At 43.7% G+C, this 19,304-nt stretch overlaps 1 protein-coding gene across 3 annotated transcripts in view; it reads right to left on the bottom strand.

The window, feature by feature from the left end:
- The window catches only part of NRG1 (neuregulin 1), a 103,795-nt gene extending 87,277 nt beyond the window's left edge, over positions 1-16,518 (bottom strand). For 2 of the 3 annotated variants that reach the window (XM_009887200.1, XM_009887201.1), the window contains exon 1: positions 15,283-16,518. In XM_009887200.1, the coding sequence (XP_009885502.1) occupies positions 15,283-15,910 (628 nt within the window). In that variant the 5' untranslated portion in view covers positions 15,911-16,518. The remainder of the gene's footprint in view (positions 1-15,282) is intronic. The other variant, XM_009887202.1, reaches the window with a different exon arrangement.
- Between the last annotated feature and the right edge of the window lie 2,786 nt (positions 16,519-19,304).

Raw genomic sequence — 19,304 nt, 5'->3', positions numbered from 1 at the left:
TTTCACAGCAGCTCTGTGCAAATCTCCATTTTTGCTGTGAGTAGCCTCATGCCAGCCACGGCATTTATAAGTGGGAGGCTACACTGATCACACAGGAACACACAGAATCTGAACTCTAAGGATGGGCTCTTGGAGATGAGATAGATGGAAAAGTCACTTGTCCATTCATTTGCACACCCGTCCCCCAAGAGCCAAGAACCACAGTCTCACCTAGGTTGCATGCTGGCTTCATACAGCTGTTAAGGCCAGTTTCCTCTCTGCCGAGTGGACTACTGGAGAAGAGCATGACAGAGCAAGGGCAAAGCAGAACTTGATCTCCCAGCTCTAGAGTCATGCTAAAATCCCTTAACATCTCCACCATCGCTGATGCTGCGCCAGTGGAGCAGAGGGCCTGGACTGCCAGGCAGCAGATGGCTGCTGCCTTTTGGACACTGTGCATTGCCCCAAAAAAGAGGTAGGATCCCGCCGTTGCAGTGCACAAGGACCATGCAGAGGCTCTTGCCCCTGCAATAGGCATCATGTGCTTGACTCTGCTTCCAATAATTTCCCTGCAGTTTCAAACTAGACACTTGCCAGAAGACTTGTTTCATTTTGAAGTGTTGCCATGGTGGACTGCCCTCACCGTGAAGCAGCAGAATAATTTGGGGCATGGCTGAAAACATGTTTGAGTCTTCTGTAAATGTCATCACAGCAGAGCTGAACTCATGTAAAGAGGATATGGCTCCCTGGTGTGTCCCAGCAACTGGTCACATGCTGAGTTTGGTGTAGGAAATATCATCACATGCAAACCTTCATTTGACCTCCCTCCTCAGATAAAAGTCTGGCAGTGACCCAATCCCATGCATTTGTGCTCTGTACCAAGCTGTCTATCTGTAACAAACCCTGTATTAACATTGGCATTTTCCACTCTGAAGCAATGGCATTAACCTATTCAGGAGCTGATTTCATGCAGGACACTGAGAATAAAGCACATCTAATGTAATCAATCTTGCATTTCTAGCTGAGGCAGTGCTTAGGTTGCTTTTTGCTAACAGCAGCAGCTATAGAGAACTGGTATGTATAGTATCCCTGCTGCAGAGAAAAGCAAACTGGCAGGAGAAGAAAGGATTGTTCCTGGCATCATTTCCCCACCTACACAGCAGAAGGCAGAGCTGTTTCAAGCCAAGTAATTATCTTCAATTTATTACAGTAATGACAATAGTGAAGGGCAAAGCTAAAAAATATTTCTGGACAGGGCTGACCAGCAAGGAGGGGCGTTTCTGCCAAAGACCGATAAGTCCCCCATGGGTGTTCAGAGAGTGCTTATGTCCCTTTTTCCCCTACCTAAAGGGTCTTCCTTTTTGCCCAGTGCTCTGGAGCCATCCCTGCACTGTCAGATGCCTGCACCTTCCCCACACAGCGCTGTGGGGACTGCCCTCCCTCCTGGCCACAGGGCTGGCACCCTACCACCACCACATCTATGAGGCAGAAGACCCTTCACAGCTCTTCTTCCTCCCCACTGCCGTGCTCCTCTGTCCAGCAGAGCAAAAGCTCCTTCCTCCCCCAGCCCAAGCAGGAGAGCCATGCAGTTACTGCTGCCCTGGGAGAAATGCCCTGGCCAGAGATATAGGAGGTGATGGTGGAAAGATCATTCCTGCAACCTTGCTTTATGCAAGTCAAGGCTGCTAAATTTAATGAGTGGCTGAGGAACTGAGGTCTGAACCCATGCTATACACCGGACAGTGAAAAAATAGCAATGGGAGCAGATAGTGTTCAGAACAACCAGCTGATTTTGCATACTTATGCACAAAAACTGAAACTAGCAAAGATTTGGAAAGAACCAAGCAATCTCTATTAAAAACAAACAAACAAAAGAAAACAAAACCAGAAAACAGAAACAAACACAAACAACCAGGTCCTGCAGCTGGTTGAGGTTCAGCCAAAGGGTGAACAACAAGTCTTCAACATTCAAAGCTCTCAACTTTGGGAAATGTGATCCCCAGACTTTGGCTAAATTGTCAATTGTCAAATGTCAATGAAGTGCAACATTGCTTTCCACCTCCCTCCCCCCTGAAGGAAGCTGTTAGCTAACAGTCTATTACACTCAATGAAGCAATGACACAAAACCAGCTGAACTTGAAATGTCAGGATCTGATTTTGTTTACATTTATTTCATCCATTTTTAGTGATAAATGCAAGAAAGGAACGTCTTTTAACAGTAAAGGCATATTGTCTTTCTATGTATTTTAAACAATATTTCTTGTCACAAACTGAAAAAAAGAAACAGCTCTGGAAACGAGGGACTCTAGAATGATTTTTGCTTCATTGTGTCTTTATGCAACCATACTTACTACCCTTTATTTGTGACTTTTCTCCCCTTTCTTCCTGGATTTTCATTAGCATGTGCTACCCTTTAAAGAGAGGACAGCTGCCTCTCAGGCTGTGGGGCTTCTTTCTTGGTGCTTCCACAGGTTTCCTCCATGATACCAGGTAAATCACAAAGGCCTCTGTAAGAGGAGCTGTTGGCACTCAGGGACTGTGAATTCACCCAAGCAAGGCAAAACATTTGTAAACTGTCACCTACGATGCTATTACTGACTCATGCTCTGTAAAATGGGGCTGGTGAGTGTATTTCCTTAGTTCTCTACCAGGCTTGGAATGGATATGAGTGCAGGCTGCTGTCAAAATTGTGTTGGGGGGTGTTAGTGGAAGATCATTCCGTTATGGTTCTCTTTGTCTCATGCCATGCAAATGGGTCTTAGCTGGTCCTGCAGTGCACTTTGCTGATGCCAGCAGTGATATTGCAAAACTCACAGCACCAGCCCTATGGCAATGCAGGTTAACAGTACGAACAAAATCGTTGTTAGGTCTGCAGCAACATCCTTCTCTACTTGCAGGTCTGGATATGCCCACACCTGCCCCCCTGACACTTTCAAAGGAGAAGGTGAAGCGCCCCCCACGGCACAGCTTTGTGTGGTTCAGAGCAAGAGTATCTCCCCCCCATCTTTAAACCTGAACAACCTCCCCAGGATCTCAGTACTGTTCAGCACACAGCCCAAAGGGCTGGCATGCACCGCAGTGGCATTTCAATCACAGTTACCATTTCCCCTTCAGACTGAAGCCCATTAGCTGCTAAACCGGCTACTTCCCGGCGCTCAGCTGAAGGAAGCACTTTGTTGGGAGTATAATCAATCTTACCACAAAACTCTGGCTGGTACTCTCTCAGGTGATTAAACAGTCACTTGGGAGAAAAATGACACAATTCAAGGGTTGCTCTTAACTGAATTAGGACATGAAAAATGAAAAGTGTCACTATATTACCTAGACTCCCTTACATCACCACCCCCAGAAAGGAGCCATGAAGTGCAGCCCCTCTGTGATGGACTTATGCATAATTCAAAACACAGGCTGCCTTCAGGAGCAGATCTCTGGGTCCTAGTCTGCTGAGAATGCCAAGCTTCTAAAGCAATGAAGGCTTCTAAAGCAATGAAAACTAACAGTGCGAGAAAATGAAGCATAGGAAAGACTGAGGTTGAGATGACACATGGGAAGTCACAAATTGACAACTTTAAAAGCTCTGTTAGCAAGTGAATATCCCCAGAAGCTCTCATGGTTTTACAGATATCTCTAGATTTGTGGTCCTTCTGCTACATAGTCTTCTTATGCTTTATGAATATTCACTGTATGGGCTGCCCACAAGAATGGAACATAATGCTTGGTAAATTAGCAAAATTTAAAGCAGAATTGGTGTCAGATGTCAAATGGTCATTCCAAGATTTCAAATGATCATTCCAAAGTTTCTTCTGTTTTTACATAAAAGCACAGAAAGACTGAGCTGCAATTGGAAAGGTAGAGAGCATTTTTAATCCTGAACTCACCACAAGGTAAAACAAAGGCCAGTGTAGCTGAACTGCCTGTTGGTTTTAAGTGAAAACTAGAGTCAGCACGTAAGTAAATAGTTGTTTCAAGTAATTATTGTAAACATGAAAAAAATAGCATTCACCCAAAGTCACTAGATGGTGGGGTTTGAATTTGCTAAAGCTTTTTCTCTTGATGAGATTGGAATATGAATCACCTTGGGGTAGCAAGTTACTCTGGTGCAATTGATGACATTACTGGTTGGGACATGCATTCTTCCCATGTGGTTGGTGGAGGTCAGTTAACCCCCGAAGTAAAAATTCCAGCAGTTGAACAGGCTTATTCTTTAAAAAAACTGTGGTTAATTTCTATCTTGAATAACCTATTTTCAGCTCACTCTCACATGATGCAGTGTTTCCTTGCCAGACCTGAATACCCCAAGTTTTCTCTTCTATGACCTGTCATTACACAAAAGTCACGGTCAAGTTATTCGTCTGATATTTCTCTACTGACTGGCATTTTTAAGTCTCCCTCTGCAGGGGCAGTATTTACATGACTTGAACAACATTTGCAAGCTGTGTTTTTTGAAAACTTTGTCAGTGTTTTTGCTAAGTCATAATTTTGGATTAATTATCAGGAATATTTTGTCATTATGCCATCACCATTTGTAAAACAGAATCACGTATGAAAATTAATTTATAAATGAAGTATAAGTTAACATCAGACAGTAGTGCTGGTATACTCATTTGTTAAAATCAATGTATATTAGCCTACTGAAAGTATCAGTAACAGCCTGAGAAGGCATCACAGATCATCTGCAAAAGCACAGCATAACCACATATTACTCTGCAAACTTGAGGAACCTGCTAGATATCTGTCAGGGGCAAGTCAATCTAAATAACAAAATCTTCTCTGAATGCTGGCATATTGACATGCCATGCTCTCTGGATCTCACTCCTGTTCAGGAAGCACCAGAATATTTTTCTGTTTTCTTTGTCTTCAGCCCCCTCCCCTGCCAGCTTCTGCCCAGCTAAGTGGTTTGAGGCAACTGATACTTCCTCTGATTCACAGTGAGTAAATATGCTTCCTGGGCTTGTAACAGTTATCTGAATATGCTTACAGAACATGTCTTTTTAATCCTTCCTCCAAATTTGGAGACACAAAAACTGCAAACACTAAACAATTGATTAACAACAATCAGGAAAATAACAGGGTTGCTTGAAAAGCTACTTATCTGAGAGATCTCCATTAATAGCTACAGCATGGTGAATTCGAATGCTTGGAGCTAGCAAGAAAGAGATTGCTAGCCATGTTCTTGGATCTTCATGTGTTCAAAACCCAGTGCATTTGTTGGCTTTACTGGATAGATACCATCTTACAAAGCAAAAGGAGAATTTGGAGGTGTCATTCTGTTAACTGACTTTTCTTCAAAGACTCTGTGTGCTAATGCATTTATTGGCTTTTTGATCCTGAAACACAACCTTTCTTTGCTCACAAAAAGAATACATACAGAGCTGTACATCCTGAAAATTACACAGCTGAAGGAATTTGAAAAAATTGTTACTGATAACCTTCAAAATCTATTAATGCTATCACTAAATCAACATCTCCAAAAAATAAGGTGGGCTGACTAACCTCCATGAGGCAATGGCTGGAGTGCACTGAGGGCTTTTGAACAAAGTCACAGGAGGGAATTCAATGACAGAGAGACACTTCGCAGCGTTTGCTGCATGGGCAGAGGAGAGTGGCTCCAGCCCTTGGGGAGGCTGGGGAAAGCAGGGTGCAAAAGGCACTTTCTTGGATCTCAGTGTCAGTGAGGATCCCATTCTCAGCATGGCTGGATGGCAAGAGGATCTGCCCTGCAGAGGTTCTGTTAGAAATGCAGCACGGCCAAATCATGGATGATTGCATTCATAATCCAGCCCCTCAGCAGGTGAAAAAGCTGCTTCAGGATCTCCTGGAAGTCCCAGGCAGTCTGTAGGTACGTGGCATAACACATTCCTCTTGCTTTCTTCCAGACCTCCTCTGCTCTCCTGTGCTTGGCAGACATAACCACTTCTTCCTAGTTTCCTGGCAATTTTCTGGCTACTTAATGATGTTCCTTTCTTGCATGTATGAGTTCAAACCTCTCGAAGCCCTTGTATCAACACGGCCAGAAGCCTTTTGTCATCCTTCTTAATCTGTGCTCTTTAATTTATAAAACTCTAACAATGCACTTACTATTTTGTTCCTTGACCAGCTCAGACTAGATACAGAAATGATCACTCTTCCATTCCCCTACAGTTGTCTCTCTCACCCTGATGCACTTCATTTCCCTTGCTAAGGCAGTATTGCCTTCATACTGTTAACTGTCAGGCTGAGCACACTCACAGCCCAAGAAAAGCTATCTTGAAAATATAAATATGTCTTGAAAATCCAAGCTATCTAGAAATTATTAGCCATTGTGACTTTGTTGGTATGATCCCCATGTCCTGTGATCATAAAAGATGCTTGGGCCTCATGCAACCCTGTCAGGCTGAGTCCATGCAGCAGACCCACCGTAGGACAGAAATGCAATAGAATCCATCACATAAGCAAAGTGTCTTTAAGCTGGGCAGACAGGAGCGATGCACAAACACCAAAATCCTTCCCTCCCACAAATCCATGCTCTGGGGCTGCTGGCACTTTTGGAAGAAAGAAACAAATGTTTGAGGAGCTGAGACTGAATGAAGGGCAAACTGATGCCATTCACTTGGTCCTTGGGCCAAAAATGAGAGAAGTGACAGAAGGGCGCAGAGGGTGAAATCTTTGAAAGCATGAACAGAAGTCAAGCAAATAGGGAAGCCTGAACAGCTGGCCTCCTGTTCAACCAAGAAGCCTTGCTGAGGTCATCCTTCAGAGCAGCTGGGGAGTAAGGGTGCTGAAAGTCCTAAAACGCACACAGCATTGCCAAGGCCAGGTGATATTTGTCTTTTGTTCCCTTGACTGGCCCTTAGGATTGTTGTTCTCCCCAGTAAGAAGCCGCATGTGACCTTGGGGGTCAAGAAGCAGGGCAGTGAGAGTCTTTGCATGTGTGAAACATGGGTCTTCTGCTCTGACTTAGACATTACTACTGATGTACTGCTTAAAATATTAAACAGACACCGGTGCTACTTCATGTGTCTTGAGTGCTTCTGAACAGTGACAAAGGCACTGAACAGATTTTGTTGTCCTTTGTTAGGATTTTGGACTAGCCCATGTGTAAGTATCATATCAAAATTATAGCTCTATTTATCTAAAAACTAAGAAAGTGTGAAGGGAGATGAAATAATTCAAGGACTGTAAACAATTCTCCATGGGGAGCATTATGGAGCTAAGCCTGCCTGTCCCGTCACAAAGGCTTACTCAAAGCTGAGCTGATTACAGTGTATATACACCTTTGTGAGGGGAAAATATATAGTGTGGAAGAGCTTTTTAATCTAGGAGAGAAAGGTGTAAATGAATGAATGGCTAGAATACAAACACATATTTTCAAAGTCAAAGTAGACAGTTCTGTTTAAAAGAGAAGCTAGAGTAAGCTCAGTCTTCACAACTGGTGGGAGTCTGGAAGAAACCTTAGTCAAGAAGATATTCTATGTCATGTGGGTCATGGACCAGAGCATCCCAATGCTCTGCTACGTCTTACAGGGCTACAGACCTGAGAACCTTTATGCCAGTGAAAAATCAGAGCATTTTGTTCCAGCTGAGAAACTAAATTAATTATCCAGATTAATTTAGTATAGTGAAAAGCACAGATCTCTCTTCTTGAGATCCAGTTCCAGCAGCTTTACATTGGCTTCCAGTTTCCACCTTAGAAGATTCAAGTCATCTTTTATGAGCTCAGAGTCTTTTCTGTTTTTGCAGGAGAAAGGCTTTTGAACAAGCTTGATACTCTTTTTTTTCTCCTTTGATCTGTCTAATCACATGAATTAATTGACTGTTAAAAATTGTAAAATTCAAATCTCTTTCAGGAATTCCATAAAAATACTGAACTATGTCACAAATCATGCTTAAGATCATAGCTTCATATACTCCCCCCCAGTGCCATGTGACTACCAACCCAGTATTGATTTCCTTTCATCTCAAAAACTGAAGCAATATTCATTGCCAAAATAAAAAGCTGTCTGAGTTATGAGAATGCACTGCCAGCAAGTTCCAGGATGAAGCATAGATATAAAAAAGAAAAAAGTGGGGGACGGGGTAGTGAAAGCATATGTGAAAAAGCTGAATATACTCTGCAAGAAGATATATGTTAAAATAAGGCTTTCATAATAAAAAAATGCAGGGGCAAAGGTAATAGATGGATGCCACAATATCAATGATCTTGTCCAGAGTTGGATGGACCTAGTCTCTGGTTTAGCTTAGAGCAGCCCTGTGTGGCAGCCAGTCATTTCCCACTGGATTTGTTCCTGCCCGTTTTTCCCCACCTAAAACCTTTCCTTTTGTCTCAGTGACTAAGACTCGACTGGGGATGAGGGAGGGGGATGAGAGACAGGATAAGACAGGACAGGGTATAAATAAGCAGATATTACATTGCCCCAAAATAATGCATAGGTATTTCTCCCTTGCTGCTTTCAAGAACTCTCTAATTGCCAAACAATCGTCATGCTCAGGCTCTTGAGTTTAATGTCTACCTCCTACTGAGTCTGGTACTTCAAATAATATTTTAACGTGAAAGATCAAGATGTGATTCACAGTGCTCACTCTGCAGGACACTGGGCTCCCTACAGTATAAATAGTAAAGGTAGCCAGTGTGCCTACTATAAAGCAATCCACAAAAAGGCAGTGCCTGCTCCTCTCCGTGGTCTGCCTGGGGAACAAACCAGCAAAAGCCCTTAGCAGGAAATACTCTAAAACTGCCTACCCGTCTCCAAAGTTACACATCGTGATGCAGTCCTTCCTTGATTTCATGTGGTCTGAACATGACCTGAAGAACAACGACTCCTGTCTTTGCTTAACTTAATACCTTGTAACAAAAAAGACATCTTTGGGTCCAAACAGATCTGAATTCCTCAAAGAAAACAGTTATTTTCTCTTAGTCAGAGAAAGCTTTTTGTCCCAATACCATTCCATCCTAGGTGAAGCAGGCTTTTTCCGTTCAGAAGTCTTTCATCACCTGCCATGGCACCTTCTAGGGCTGACAGAGAGCCAGAACAGTCTTTGCCCAGGTACTCTCTGCAGTAGATTGGCATCACATGTGCTCTCCCTGAAACAGCTGCCTCATTGCATTGCTATTGATTCAGAGTTGGATTTCTGCAGCAAATCTATTGCATTTCCATTAGCGAGATTGCAAATGATGAAAACGCTCTTTTATATCATTCCAGCTCCGCATCACAATTAACCTGCTACCTAACCCCCAGCAAGCCAAATTCTGCCTTCTCATCTGATGCTGAGAAAGATCCCTGAGTTTTCTTTGCACCCAAAAGTTAGGCACTGCAAATTTGAGGTGGGCTGCTGTGTGCATTTATTTGCAGTGCATGCATAGGAAATAGAACATTTCACTTAAAAGTACAATAGATACTGAAGCAGGATAATTTGAGTCCCCTGCAGTGGAAATCCAATCCCTGGGTTTTGTTATGACATTAATTATTAACCAGTTTTGCTTAGAAACTTATGATGCAGTACAGTCCAAGATGCCATTTTTAACAAAGAAACAATGGCCATATACTCCATATACTGATTGTATTTTCTGTACGCACATATATAAAAATGATGAGGGAGTCCATGAAGTAGTTCCACGTAGCATGAATACATAACTAATTCTCAGTGAAGTTTATGAAGTAAAATGAAGCTTTTGAAAATAAATATAAGTGCAGACTACTATTTTGCACTGAGAAATTCAGGCTGTTATTAGAAGAAAATATTTCAGGAAAGGCTGCTTTTTCTCCCCCATGTTCTGCATATGATGCATGGTGTATGAAAGGATAAACACACCCATGAGGTAGTTTTGAAAGGCATGAATTTGGGGTGCCTGTCCAAGAGAACGAAACGCAGGACTGATCAGTTCAGTCCTCTGCATGTTAAATAGAAGAACTGTTTCTATGCAAGCAATGAATGTTAAAAAGGGAGACGGTACAGATACAAAACCAAACAAAACCCTAAATTCATCTGAACAAACTCTGTGCTTGTTGAGAGCATTTTAAAGACAGTGTGACTAACTGGGTTGGGGAGAGGAAGCCTCAGTTATCACTCTTAACAGTATTAATGGACCTGACCTCCCTAAAAATTGCTGTGTCTGATGCATCTCACCCCACCAGTCCCAATCCTGCTTTACTCTGAGTGTTCCTGCCACAAGTATAAACATCTGTAAGCCACCATGACCTTCGGAACAGCAGAGAAAGAAATGTTTCAGGGAAATACAGCCTGGCTGGCTCACTACAGTGGCACTTGCTTTATTGCTGCTTGTTAATGGAGGCCCAGTTGTGTCTCCAGGGCCTACTGAGATCAGCATCTCTTTATTACACACTTGAGTTAGGCTCAGAACTTGTCTGGTATCTTAACTGTGATTAATTATAACTTCCCTGTGACAAGACATTGCTAATTCACAGGACACATCAAAGAAAAGTCATGGCTTTCAAAATGAGTCTTCATATTGTGTAGCAGACATTTAACTTAGAAACCGAATTGCAAGGTTAGTCTCCTTGTATGCCATTAGAAGAAAGAGAGTTACTCCTGCTAGAGTCAGGCTGGGAATCGCCTGGGGGAGGTCTCTTCCTTTATGTTGAGCAGGAAGCTGAAGGCCGCCTAGCTTCCTAATGTAGGCACTTAAGTCAGGTGTCTGAAGCTAATCAACATCAATACTGTATCAGAAATGGGGCAACATCTGCTTTAAGGTGCTCTGCTCCTACATCTTCAAGCTTTGGGGAAAAAGTAATCTCCCTTGTGGTGCTGCCCTGCATAATAACAGTGAGAGTAGAAATGGCTGGTATACAGCCTGTGCTGTATCATCTGCTCTCCCCTCCAGTGAGTACAGCCCTCTGTCTCTCTCCAAGACATACCTGACCTTGACACTTTCAGAGGCTGCCAGGCATGGACTCAACCCTGCAGTGTTGTGATGGGGATCTGAACTGCAGGGCATAGGTCAGAATTAGACTGTTTCAAGAAAAAGAACAACATGTGGAGCTGCTATGAAGAAACCCTCGCTCTCTAAGTTGTAGCCTTCAGCTTGGCTGCAGTACCTATAACTGGAGGGAAAGGCTCCCTCCAGCCTGCCACAGAGGTAGAATACAGACCTTTACAAATCACTGTGTATAGCAGAAAGGACGTCAAATGCAGAGGTGAGAAAGAACAAGTGGAGATGAAAGAGGCAGAAAGAAACTGCAAGGAATATTTACAGTATGATACCAAAACAAGGGACAGGGTACTTTTCTTTCCATTTTTCCCATCCTTAGCCCTCAAAAGACAAAAGAAATTCAGCCATCATGCCTGGATAACTTTGGAGGGGAACTGAAACTGTTTCCTAGGTAAACACCTACTACCAGTCCTCAGAGGCACCCTTTTAACAATTTTTCCACTGAGAATGAGAAAGTAGCAGCCTTTGCTGATGCTGGCCCAGCACACCTGACGTGGCAGCAGAAATCAGAAACACAAGAAGGGAGCAGTCCTAGTCAAGGGTGGTTGACAGCAGTGCACAGCCCTTTCTCCACTTTTCTCCACTTTGCCACATTTTCCAGCACCACTGAGGTAGGAGGGATCCCTACCTGTCCCTGAGAGGCATGTATAGGTCTGGTGCTGCACACACCCACCTCTGTTTATGTTGTGGTCAGTACCACCCAGTGGGCATAGAGGTAGGGAGATGCAGATGTGCCTATTGGTCATCTGCTGGCCACCAGCATGGCACGAGGCATGTAGCTGACCCAGCACACAGCACCTGAGTTGGCCAATGGAAGCCAAAAGCGGAAAGGATGCAGGGGCAGTGCACATGTGCCCCTGGGGAGGTGCATCCTCTGGACCCTGCTCTCTGCCAGGGCTTTTGCTCTGTTCACAGGCAAACCCACTGCAGCAAGGTCCTTGTGCTGTGGTCTATCTCCTGCCCTGTCCCTTGTGTGCCTCGTGACACTTCATGAAGTCAGGAGAGTTGTGATCCCAAAGTCAAGGACTTGGGCACCTATGCTTTGGGGCAGAGCCAAAATGCAGGAGCACTGCATTCCTTTGACAGAGCAGTCACCTCAGGAAGGCAACACCACATGGACCTTGGCAGATGGTTTTGGGGGAAATTGGCATAAATGGAAAGAGAAGGCAGTGCGAAGACCTGTAAAGAGGGGAGTGGAGTGTTTTCAGGTGTATAGACACAGCTATTACAGAAACACAGTTCCAACAGTACTACAGAGCTGCGTCCATTACCAGCCTGGGTAAAGGGTGGAGTTGTATTTAAAGGTGATGGTGAATGAAGAAGTAAAATTTAGCTCCTGAAATGTGTTAGCACTTTTACAATCTGCATGTCTTCTCAGAGGGAGGGAGATTGTAGGCTAGTGTGTACTATTATATCCCACTTGTAATGAAATCTTCTCCAGCATAATTATGCTAAGATTGACACGTTCCCTAAATATGGGAATGCTTTAAAACATTCACCTTTCATTTCTGTTTCAGCAAAGGAAAAATGATATCACAATATAAAACACAAACCAAACAGAAGGGAAGATATTATTTCTGTATTGATAAAGGGCAAAGTATAATAATAGGAGAGAGACCAGTCTTGAGTCTAATGCACCAGACACAATTACTAGGATTGTCTCTCTTCTGCTTTCTCTTCCAGGCTCCAGGAGAAAGAAGAATCAATTAACTCTCTGCAGACTATGACCTTGAAGGATACTGCTTTAAGCAGAATATGCTGAGTAAGACAGAAAAGAGAGGAGAAGAAGAGAAAAGGATTTGGAAACTCATAGAAGGGCTTGGTTCAGAAACAATACATCAGCCACAGAATATGAGATATGTCAGTTCTTTTTTATTTCTGCACTGGAAAAAAAATTATCAGCACAAAAGGGGCTTTCTGGAAACAAGTTACCTCACTCTGCCTGAAATGGAAAAAAAGGACACTGAGAGGCAAAAGGAGGGACAATCCAATTTGCAGATGGTACTTTCCAAGTCATCTCTCTGAGAATTTTATAGCTGTCAAAGGCATTCATAAAATAAAAGTTATCACTGATGCAATCTGTCAACCTCTCCAACAAATCTTGCTCTACATAATACACAATGATGCGTTTGAAATGCAGCTGTTTCAAAAACCCCAAGACAGTGCTTTTAGAGCTCTCCAAAAAGTTCTTTTCATGCTTCTTTGAATTCTTAGGCAGATTTTCTGCAGTGTACTTTTCCAGTTATATTCTCTTATTTTTCTGTGCAGGGAATTGCAGCCCCTTGCCACAGTCAGAATTACGTGCCATGGTTAGAATAAATACTGTCTACACAACCTTCTCCCTCAGAGCAACCCAAACTTGACCTGCTGCCAGTTCTCCCTCTCCTTTCAGTCTGTATCTATCTGGAAGTTTATGATGCCTTAAAACACATTTTCCAAAGAACATTAAGGCAACAGTAAAAAAAACCAAAACAACTCAACCCAATCACCTAATTTCTGGGCAACCATTTATTTCCCAGGTGTGAGCAGATCTGAATGCAGATAATGGCATTTCATCAGTGACTGCTCCAAAGACTATCTTCCCTGTCAGTTACTTCAGAGATTAAGTTAGCATGTTACTGATAAGGGCTTGCCTTACATGGAAAGTCAAGAGGATGAGGGTTGTCCTGGCATAACCAGCTTTTGGTTGCTTCTCCCTTTTGAATGAAAGAGGTCATTTTGATTGGATGCTGGTCCCTGGTCACTTTATGAAGTAAAAAGTGTTGTCATATCTTTAATGTCACTTACGATATTTGCACTACAAAAAAAAGATGTTCTGCGTCAGCAGAAAAAAAAATAACATCACTTAGTGTAGTTCTATATAACTGCAAAGGTGGTTAAGTGTCCCAATAATTCAAATAATGTCTTACCTACCACAAAGTCCCCTGTCATTTAACTGTACAGCAATATTTCCTTGTTAGACTGTTTCCATCAGACAAATTACTTTGTATCTGAAGGCTAGTTGTCACTCATTATCTGAGCAAAAGCCAGCAGGGTTTCTACAGGAATATTAAAATTTTATTCCAGTGATTCTGGAATTGCTGTTCAGGACTGACTAACTCTCAGCTAAAAGGACCTCTACTGAAATCACTGTAGTTATGCTCATTTTCACTGGCAAGGTGGTTGGCCCAAAATGTTATATCTAATCCCATTGGCACATATCTATACCTAGTCCAGTCCTGGTGGGCTAGACTTAGTGATTGGTGACTTCTGGTGACTTCAGGGCTCCAGTGTGAGGTCCAGTATGTACAACCTGCAAGGTGGCCATCCTGCGGCATTACAGGAAAGTCATGAGGGAGAATAAATTGGATGGGGTCCTGCAAGGCAATTTGCAAGGAACACAGTTACTCATTCTGATCACTGCAGCTTTCCAAAGGTCCAAATCACTCAGCCCTGTGATCTCAGCACAATGGTGTGCTGCTTTCTCTTTTACTAGATTTGCACAATTTTTCACAGCTCAGGAATCACTGGCTTGATTTGCTCTGGGTTTGATAGGTTAAAATGACAAACGTCAAAGAAAACACACTTCAGCAATGCAGTATTTTGATCCTTTATGATTGCTACTGAGAAAATAATCCAGGTAGCCTGGATATTTTTTGCTTTAAGCATGAGCAAACACTAATTTGGAAACTGACCCCTCCTGCATTGGCAAGAATGTTTCCTGAAATGCCCCACAAAAGTCAATGAGGCAATATCGAGAAATAGATTCAACAAGAATCAGCTCCTAGAGGAGGGGAAAGATGCAGAGAAATGTATGCTATGCTTTTAAGAGAAAGGGAAAGATCACAAGATAACTGCTAAAATAATAATTCCCATTCTCTAACTGCTTCAAATACGCTGTTGCTCTTTCCTGCTCTTCTCCCTGAGTGTTTCAAGGGGATGACAGGGACGTTTGCCAGCAACAGACTTCAGGAAGGAGGTAGCAGAAGTGCTCTGCAGGCAAGGCAAAGAGAATGAACACACATGGAAGATCCAGCACAGGATGCAAATCAAATTTTTAAGAAAAATACGCTGATAGACCATGTGCAATAGCTATCAGATAAACCCTTGAAGTAGATCACATACTCCCCTACAAGTGGATGCAGAAAAAAGGGTGGTACTGACACTTTACAAAGGTCCCAAATGAAGCCCTTTTCACTGCCATGCACACCTCAGAACTAAGTTCAGAGGGCCCTAGGTGCTCTCCTCAGAAGGTAACCCATGTTATACTTATCTTAGCACATTTAAGCTTTGCATGCCAATCACATGTCCTCTTTGAGGACAGCTGCAGAACAGTTAAGTGCCTTTTTTTGTGTGTGTGTAAGCAAAAAACAAAGAAACACATAGCTTCTACTTACAAAGTTTTGGAGCAGTTTGGAGATTGGTTTCTGTTGCTTGCGCCTGAGATGCTGTGGTAGGCTCCAGGGCAGGTGGTGACAGCGAAGGTGCGGCAGAGGAAAACAACCCAACATCTAGGATGCGGTTATAGAGAGAAGGCTGGAAGAACGGTTTAGAGGGCACGAGCGAGCTGTCACTTTGCACTGTCACTTCAGCCTTGCTCTTGGGGCTAGGTACAGGGAAGGGTGAGGCATACACCTCCGAAGGCACCCAGGCAGACAGAGCTGTAGGATCCACAGCGCTCTTTGGGTCTTGTCCTATCCTCCCAGGGTCAAGGTGGGTAGGAGAGTCATACTCAAAAATCTTGTCCACAAAGACCCACTTGAGGCCAGCAATGCAGAGGCAAAGGCTGAGCAGGCAAGCCAGGATAGGGGCGATGCAGATCTTTTCAGAGTTGAGGCAGCCCTTCAGTCGCTCTGCCTCCAGGCACACACAGCAGGTCGCGGCAAGGCCTGCTATCCCCTGGAACCTCCTGTCCTCTCTTTGGGTCCCCGGCATGTTGTCCTCAGCCGGGAGCCCGTCAAGGGACGCGTCAGGGCTCAGCTGAGCTGAGGGGCTGGGGAAAGTGTCGGCAGCTACTTCAGACATGTTTAAGCATCAGCTCTCAAACAGCTCACCTCCAAAAGGCCTTAACTCTATCACAGTCCATTACTGTGAGACACAGACAAAAAGAGATGATAGTAATAGTCACAGCGCTTTGCAAAAATCATAGAGTGGGAGCCAACAAAAGGTCTGAGCTCAGCAACATCGTCCAAACTGGGAGAGAAGTAACGCACAGGAAAAATGAGACACCCCCCCGTCCCTCCCTGCCCTCTGTTGCTCCCTCTGCCCCTCTGAAGCAAGAGTAGCTTTGCAATTATGGGCTCCTGTTTGCTGGCCACTTTTATAATTCCTTAAATGCCTCTCAAGCAATTCCAGCTCTTCTGCAGGAGGGAAGAAACATCTCCCCAAAAGCAAGCACAACAAAACAAAACAGAGGGAAGGAGGGTGATGAGAGAAAGAAAACCACAAACACCGAACAAATTCACCGGATTAAGTGAACCAATAGCCCAGAGCGAAAGGCAAGACTCTCACCTTGAGCATCTGAGGCTGGTATCTGCTTAGACGAGGAAAACAATTGTCATGCGGTAGAAGGAGTAAAAGCAAAATCTGTAACAACAGCAGCAGCGGCAGAAGTGACAGTAGCAGCAGCATCCTGTCGTGTTACAGCGGCGGCTGAAAGAGGCTGAATCATTACAGAGCAGCAGGTGCTTGCTGTCTGAGCATCACTGCAAACAATATCATTACACAGAGGTTTGAAAGGAAGAGCGATGCCAAGACGGTGGTAACTCCCTTTCTCTCCCCTCCCTCTTTGTCCTTCTTGAGCGCTCATTCACTTTCCTCCTTCCCCCCCCTCCCCCCCCTTCGCTCCCCCCCACTCGCTCCTTCCTCCCCTACCCCACCCCCCGCCCTCTGCAGGGCTGGTCTGAGGGAAATCAGTACACCCAGCAACGCAGGACTGTCATTGACTTCCTATTTTATCCAATTAGGGGGAATAAAGGCTATCAAATCAAAGGGAGGGAGCGGGCAGGAGTTGCGCGCCCGCCCGCTCCCTCTCTCCAGCCGGTAAGCGGCCAAAGGCGGCGGCCATCGATGACACGGTCCTCCGGCGAGGACCGGGTGTCGGTGGGAGCTCTTCGGGCTGGACTGGGCTCGCTCAGTCTGACATTAGATCTCTCCCAGGGGGGAAGACCGCTCTCTAGCAGCAGTTTCTCTCTGCCTGACACCTAGAGACAGCTTTTCTTTCCAAGCCCCTGAATAAGTTTCATTCACTAGGAATAGTGCTGGGATGCATCTTAGGTCAAGCAGAGGAAAAAAAAAAAAACTAACAAAACCCAAAACCATTCCCACCTCTGATAAATTTTCATTTAAGTTATTACAAAGAGGTTTGCATGATTTTTTTTATATTCCATTTTTAACCTCCTTTCCAAAAACCCCCAAAACCAAAAAATCAAAGACTTCACACTAAAGTCACCTCCTGAACATACTTTTCAAGAGCTTGCATGCTGCTATCATATATCCTCATTCCCCCTTCGAATTTTGTTTTTAAATATATATTACTATTATTAACAAGGCTTCTACTTTTTTCTTAATTTTACCTGTCATTCCTCACCTCTACCAATAACTAACACTAATTCCCATTTCCACCAGTGCAGTGTAACACAGGGGTAAATCAACAGCCCAGTTAACATAATGAAAGTAAGATTAGAGTCAGCTCCATTCCCTGCCTCTTTTGCCTCCCACAGAAAAGTACTCCTGTGAAACAATACAGGCATATGTATAAAAGGAGAGGGGCTTTTAACACAATTTCCAGTTCCTTAGATTTTGTGAAAACATTTGCATTTAAGATTTGGCAGCATGAATCCCCCTTTCTCCTTAGTATAAATGGCTGCAGGACGCATAAGGAAGCAAAGAATCAAGTGCTACAAACTGCCTTGAATTCATTTTTGCTGCTACCTCAGTCAGGCATCCGAAAGGTAATTTCCTTTGTAGTTATATATTTTCAGTAGTGACAAAAAAGACATCTGTCTACCCATCTCCCATCTCTGCCTCCAACTCCCCCCTACCTCCCCGACTTCCATGGGAATATTAGTAACATTCACATAAAAAAGCTTTATCAAAATCTTAATGAATGCCATAGTGTTTTCACAGACTCTTATGTCAAGGACTAATTGATGGATGTCTGATCACAAAGCTTCCTGTGAGGCTGTAGTAGCCAACTGAAGTAACCACAATGCTACTACATTCAAGTGCCTGGAGAATTTACCTTAAAGCACAGCCAGTGATAACACTCTCTGGAAGAATGTAAAAATATAAATCATCATAAATCTCGTCTGCATTACCACTGAAATGTTTGGTCCTCAGGTTAATGATGTGATCAGTAAGCTCAGACAGAATGAACAGCTTGCATTACATATTTACATACATGGCTCTTCTTATTACAAAGCACATGTGCTCCTTAGCTGGTAATATTCTGCATGAGTGCAGCCTCTTTCAAGTATCTCAAAATCTATTTCAACAACACAGTCACATTTCAACCACATTTCAACAACACCACAGTAACAACACAGACACTGTAGAAAGGGTAACATCACAGAAGCATTGCCACGACAGCTGTTGTGGTCTGTGGGTACAAGTAAGCAAGGTTTCTAGGGAAAGGATGTATTTTTTACAACAGCGGTTGTTTTACTAGGTTAACTGACAAATCTGGGAAAACCAAACATGCTTTTGCACACACAAGTTGCTCCTCAGGTGTGAAGCTGAAGCATCACTCTTCAAAGCAGAGAGCAAGTTGAGAATCAGCTGGGAATATTCTCTTCATTGCACAGATGAGTTACTACAGCATCCAAATTCTTGGCACAAATTTTTAAAAATGTCTTGCCTTCTTTACCCATGTCTAATTTTTCAATCTTCCTATTTCCAGTACGACAATTTTTCCTGCTTTGCTGATGCTGCTCTGAGCTTATGTTTACTTCACTGTCCTGTCCACATCTTCACTGCACTGGCCTTTTCAGGCAAACTACCTGCATTCAGTCTTCTGTAATCTTCACTGCTCTCCAGCCTATCCACATTTAACTGCCCTCCTTGAAATTACGTTTCTGTTTTGCTCACATCTTTCTGTTGCTGAGGTGAGAAGAAATGCACATGGAGATGTTGCACCTTCCTTATAAGGGTTGTCATGAAGTTACAGTAATCATGCACAATGCTACATAGCTGGATGATGAGACAGATTATTACCGGTTCAGACCATGGGCTGCCATCTCTGTGTGCGTAGTGCCCCATGAAGCTACAGAGCCTCTTGTCCCAGAAGGCTGGTAGGGACACTTCCAGGGGCTTCTCTGCATGTGGGTGCATTGCCGCCATCCTGACCCTGCTGCCGGAGGGGCCATGAACGCACAGGGACTGGGAAAGGGCTCTGCCAAAGGGGTCTCAGCTGCACACC

The sequence above is a fragment of the Charadrius vociferus genome, unplaced genomic scaffold, assembly GCF_000708025.1.
Source record: "Charadrius vociferus isolate BGI_N301 unplaced genomic scaffold, ASM70802v2 scaffold586, whole genome shotgun sequence".
Lineage (NCBI taxonomy): Eukaryota > Metazoa > Chordata > Aves > Charadriiformes > Charadriidae > Charadrius > Charadrius vociferus.
Note: the sequence above shows the minus strand (reverse complement) of the source record. Positions and strands in the feature narration are given on the sequence as shown.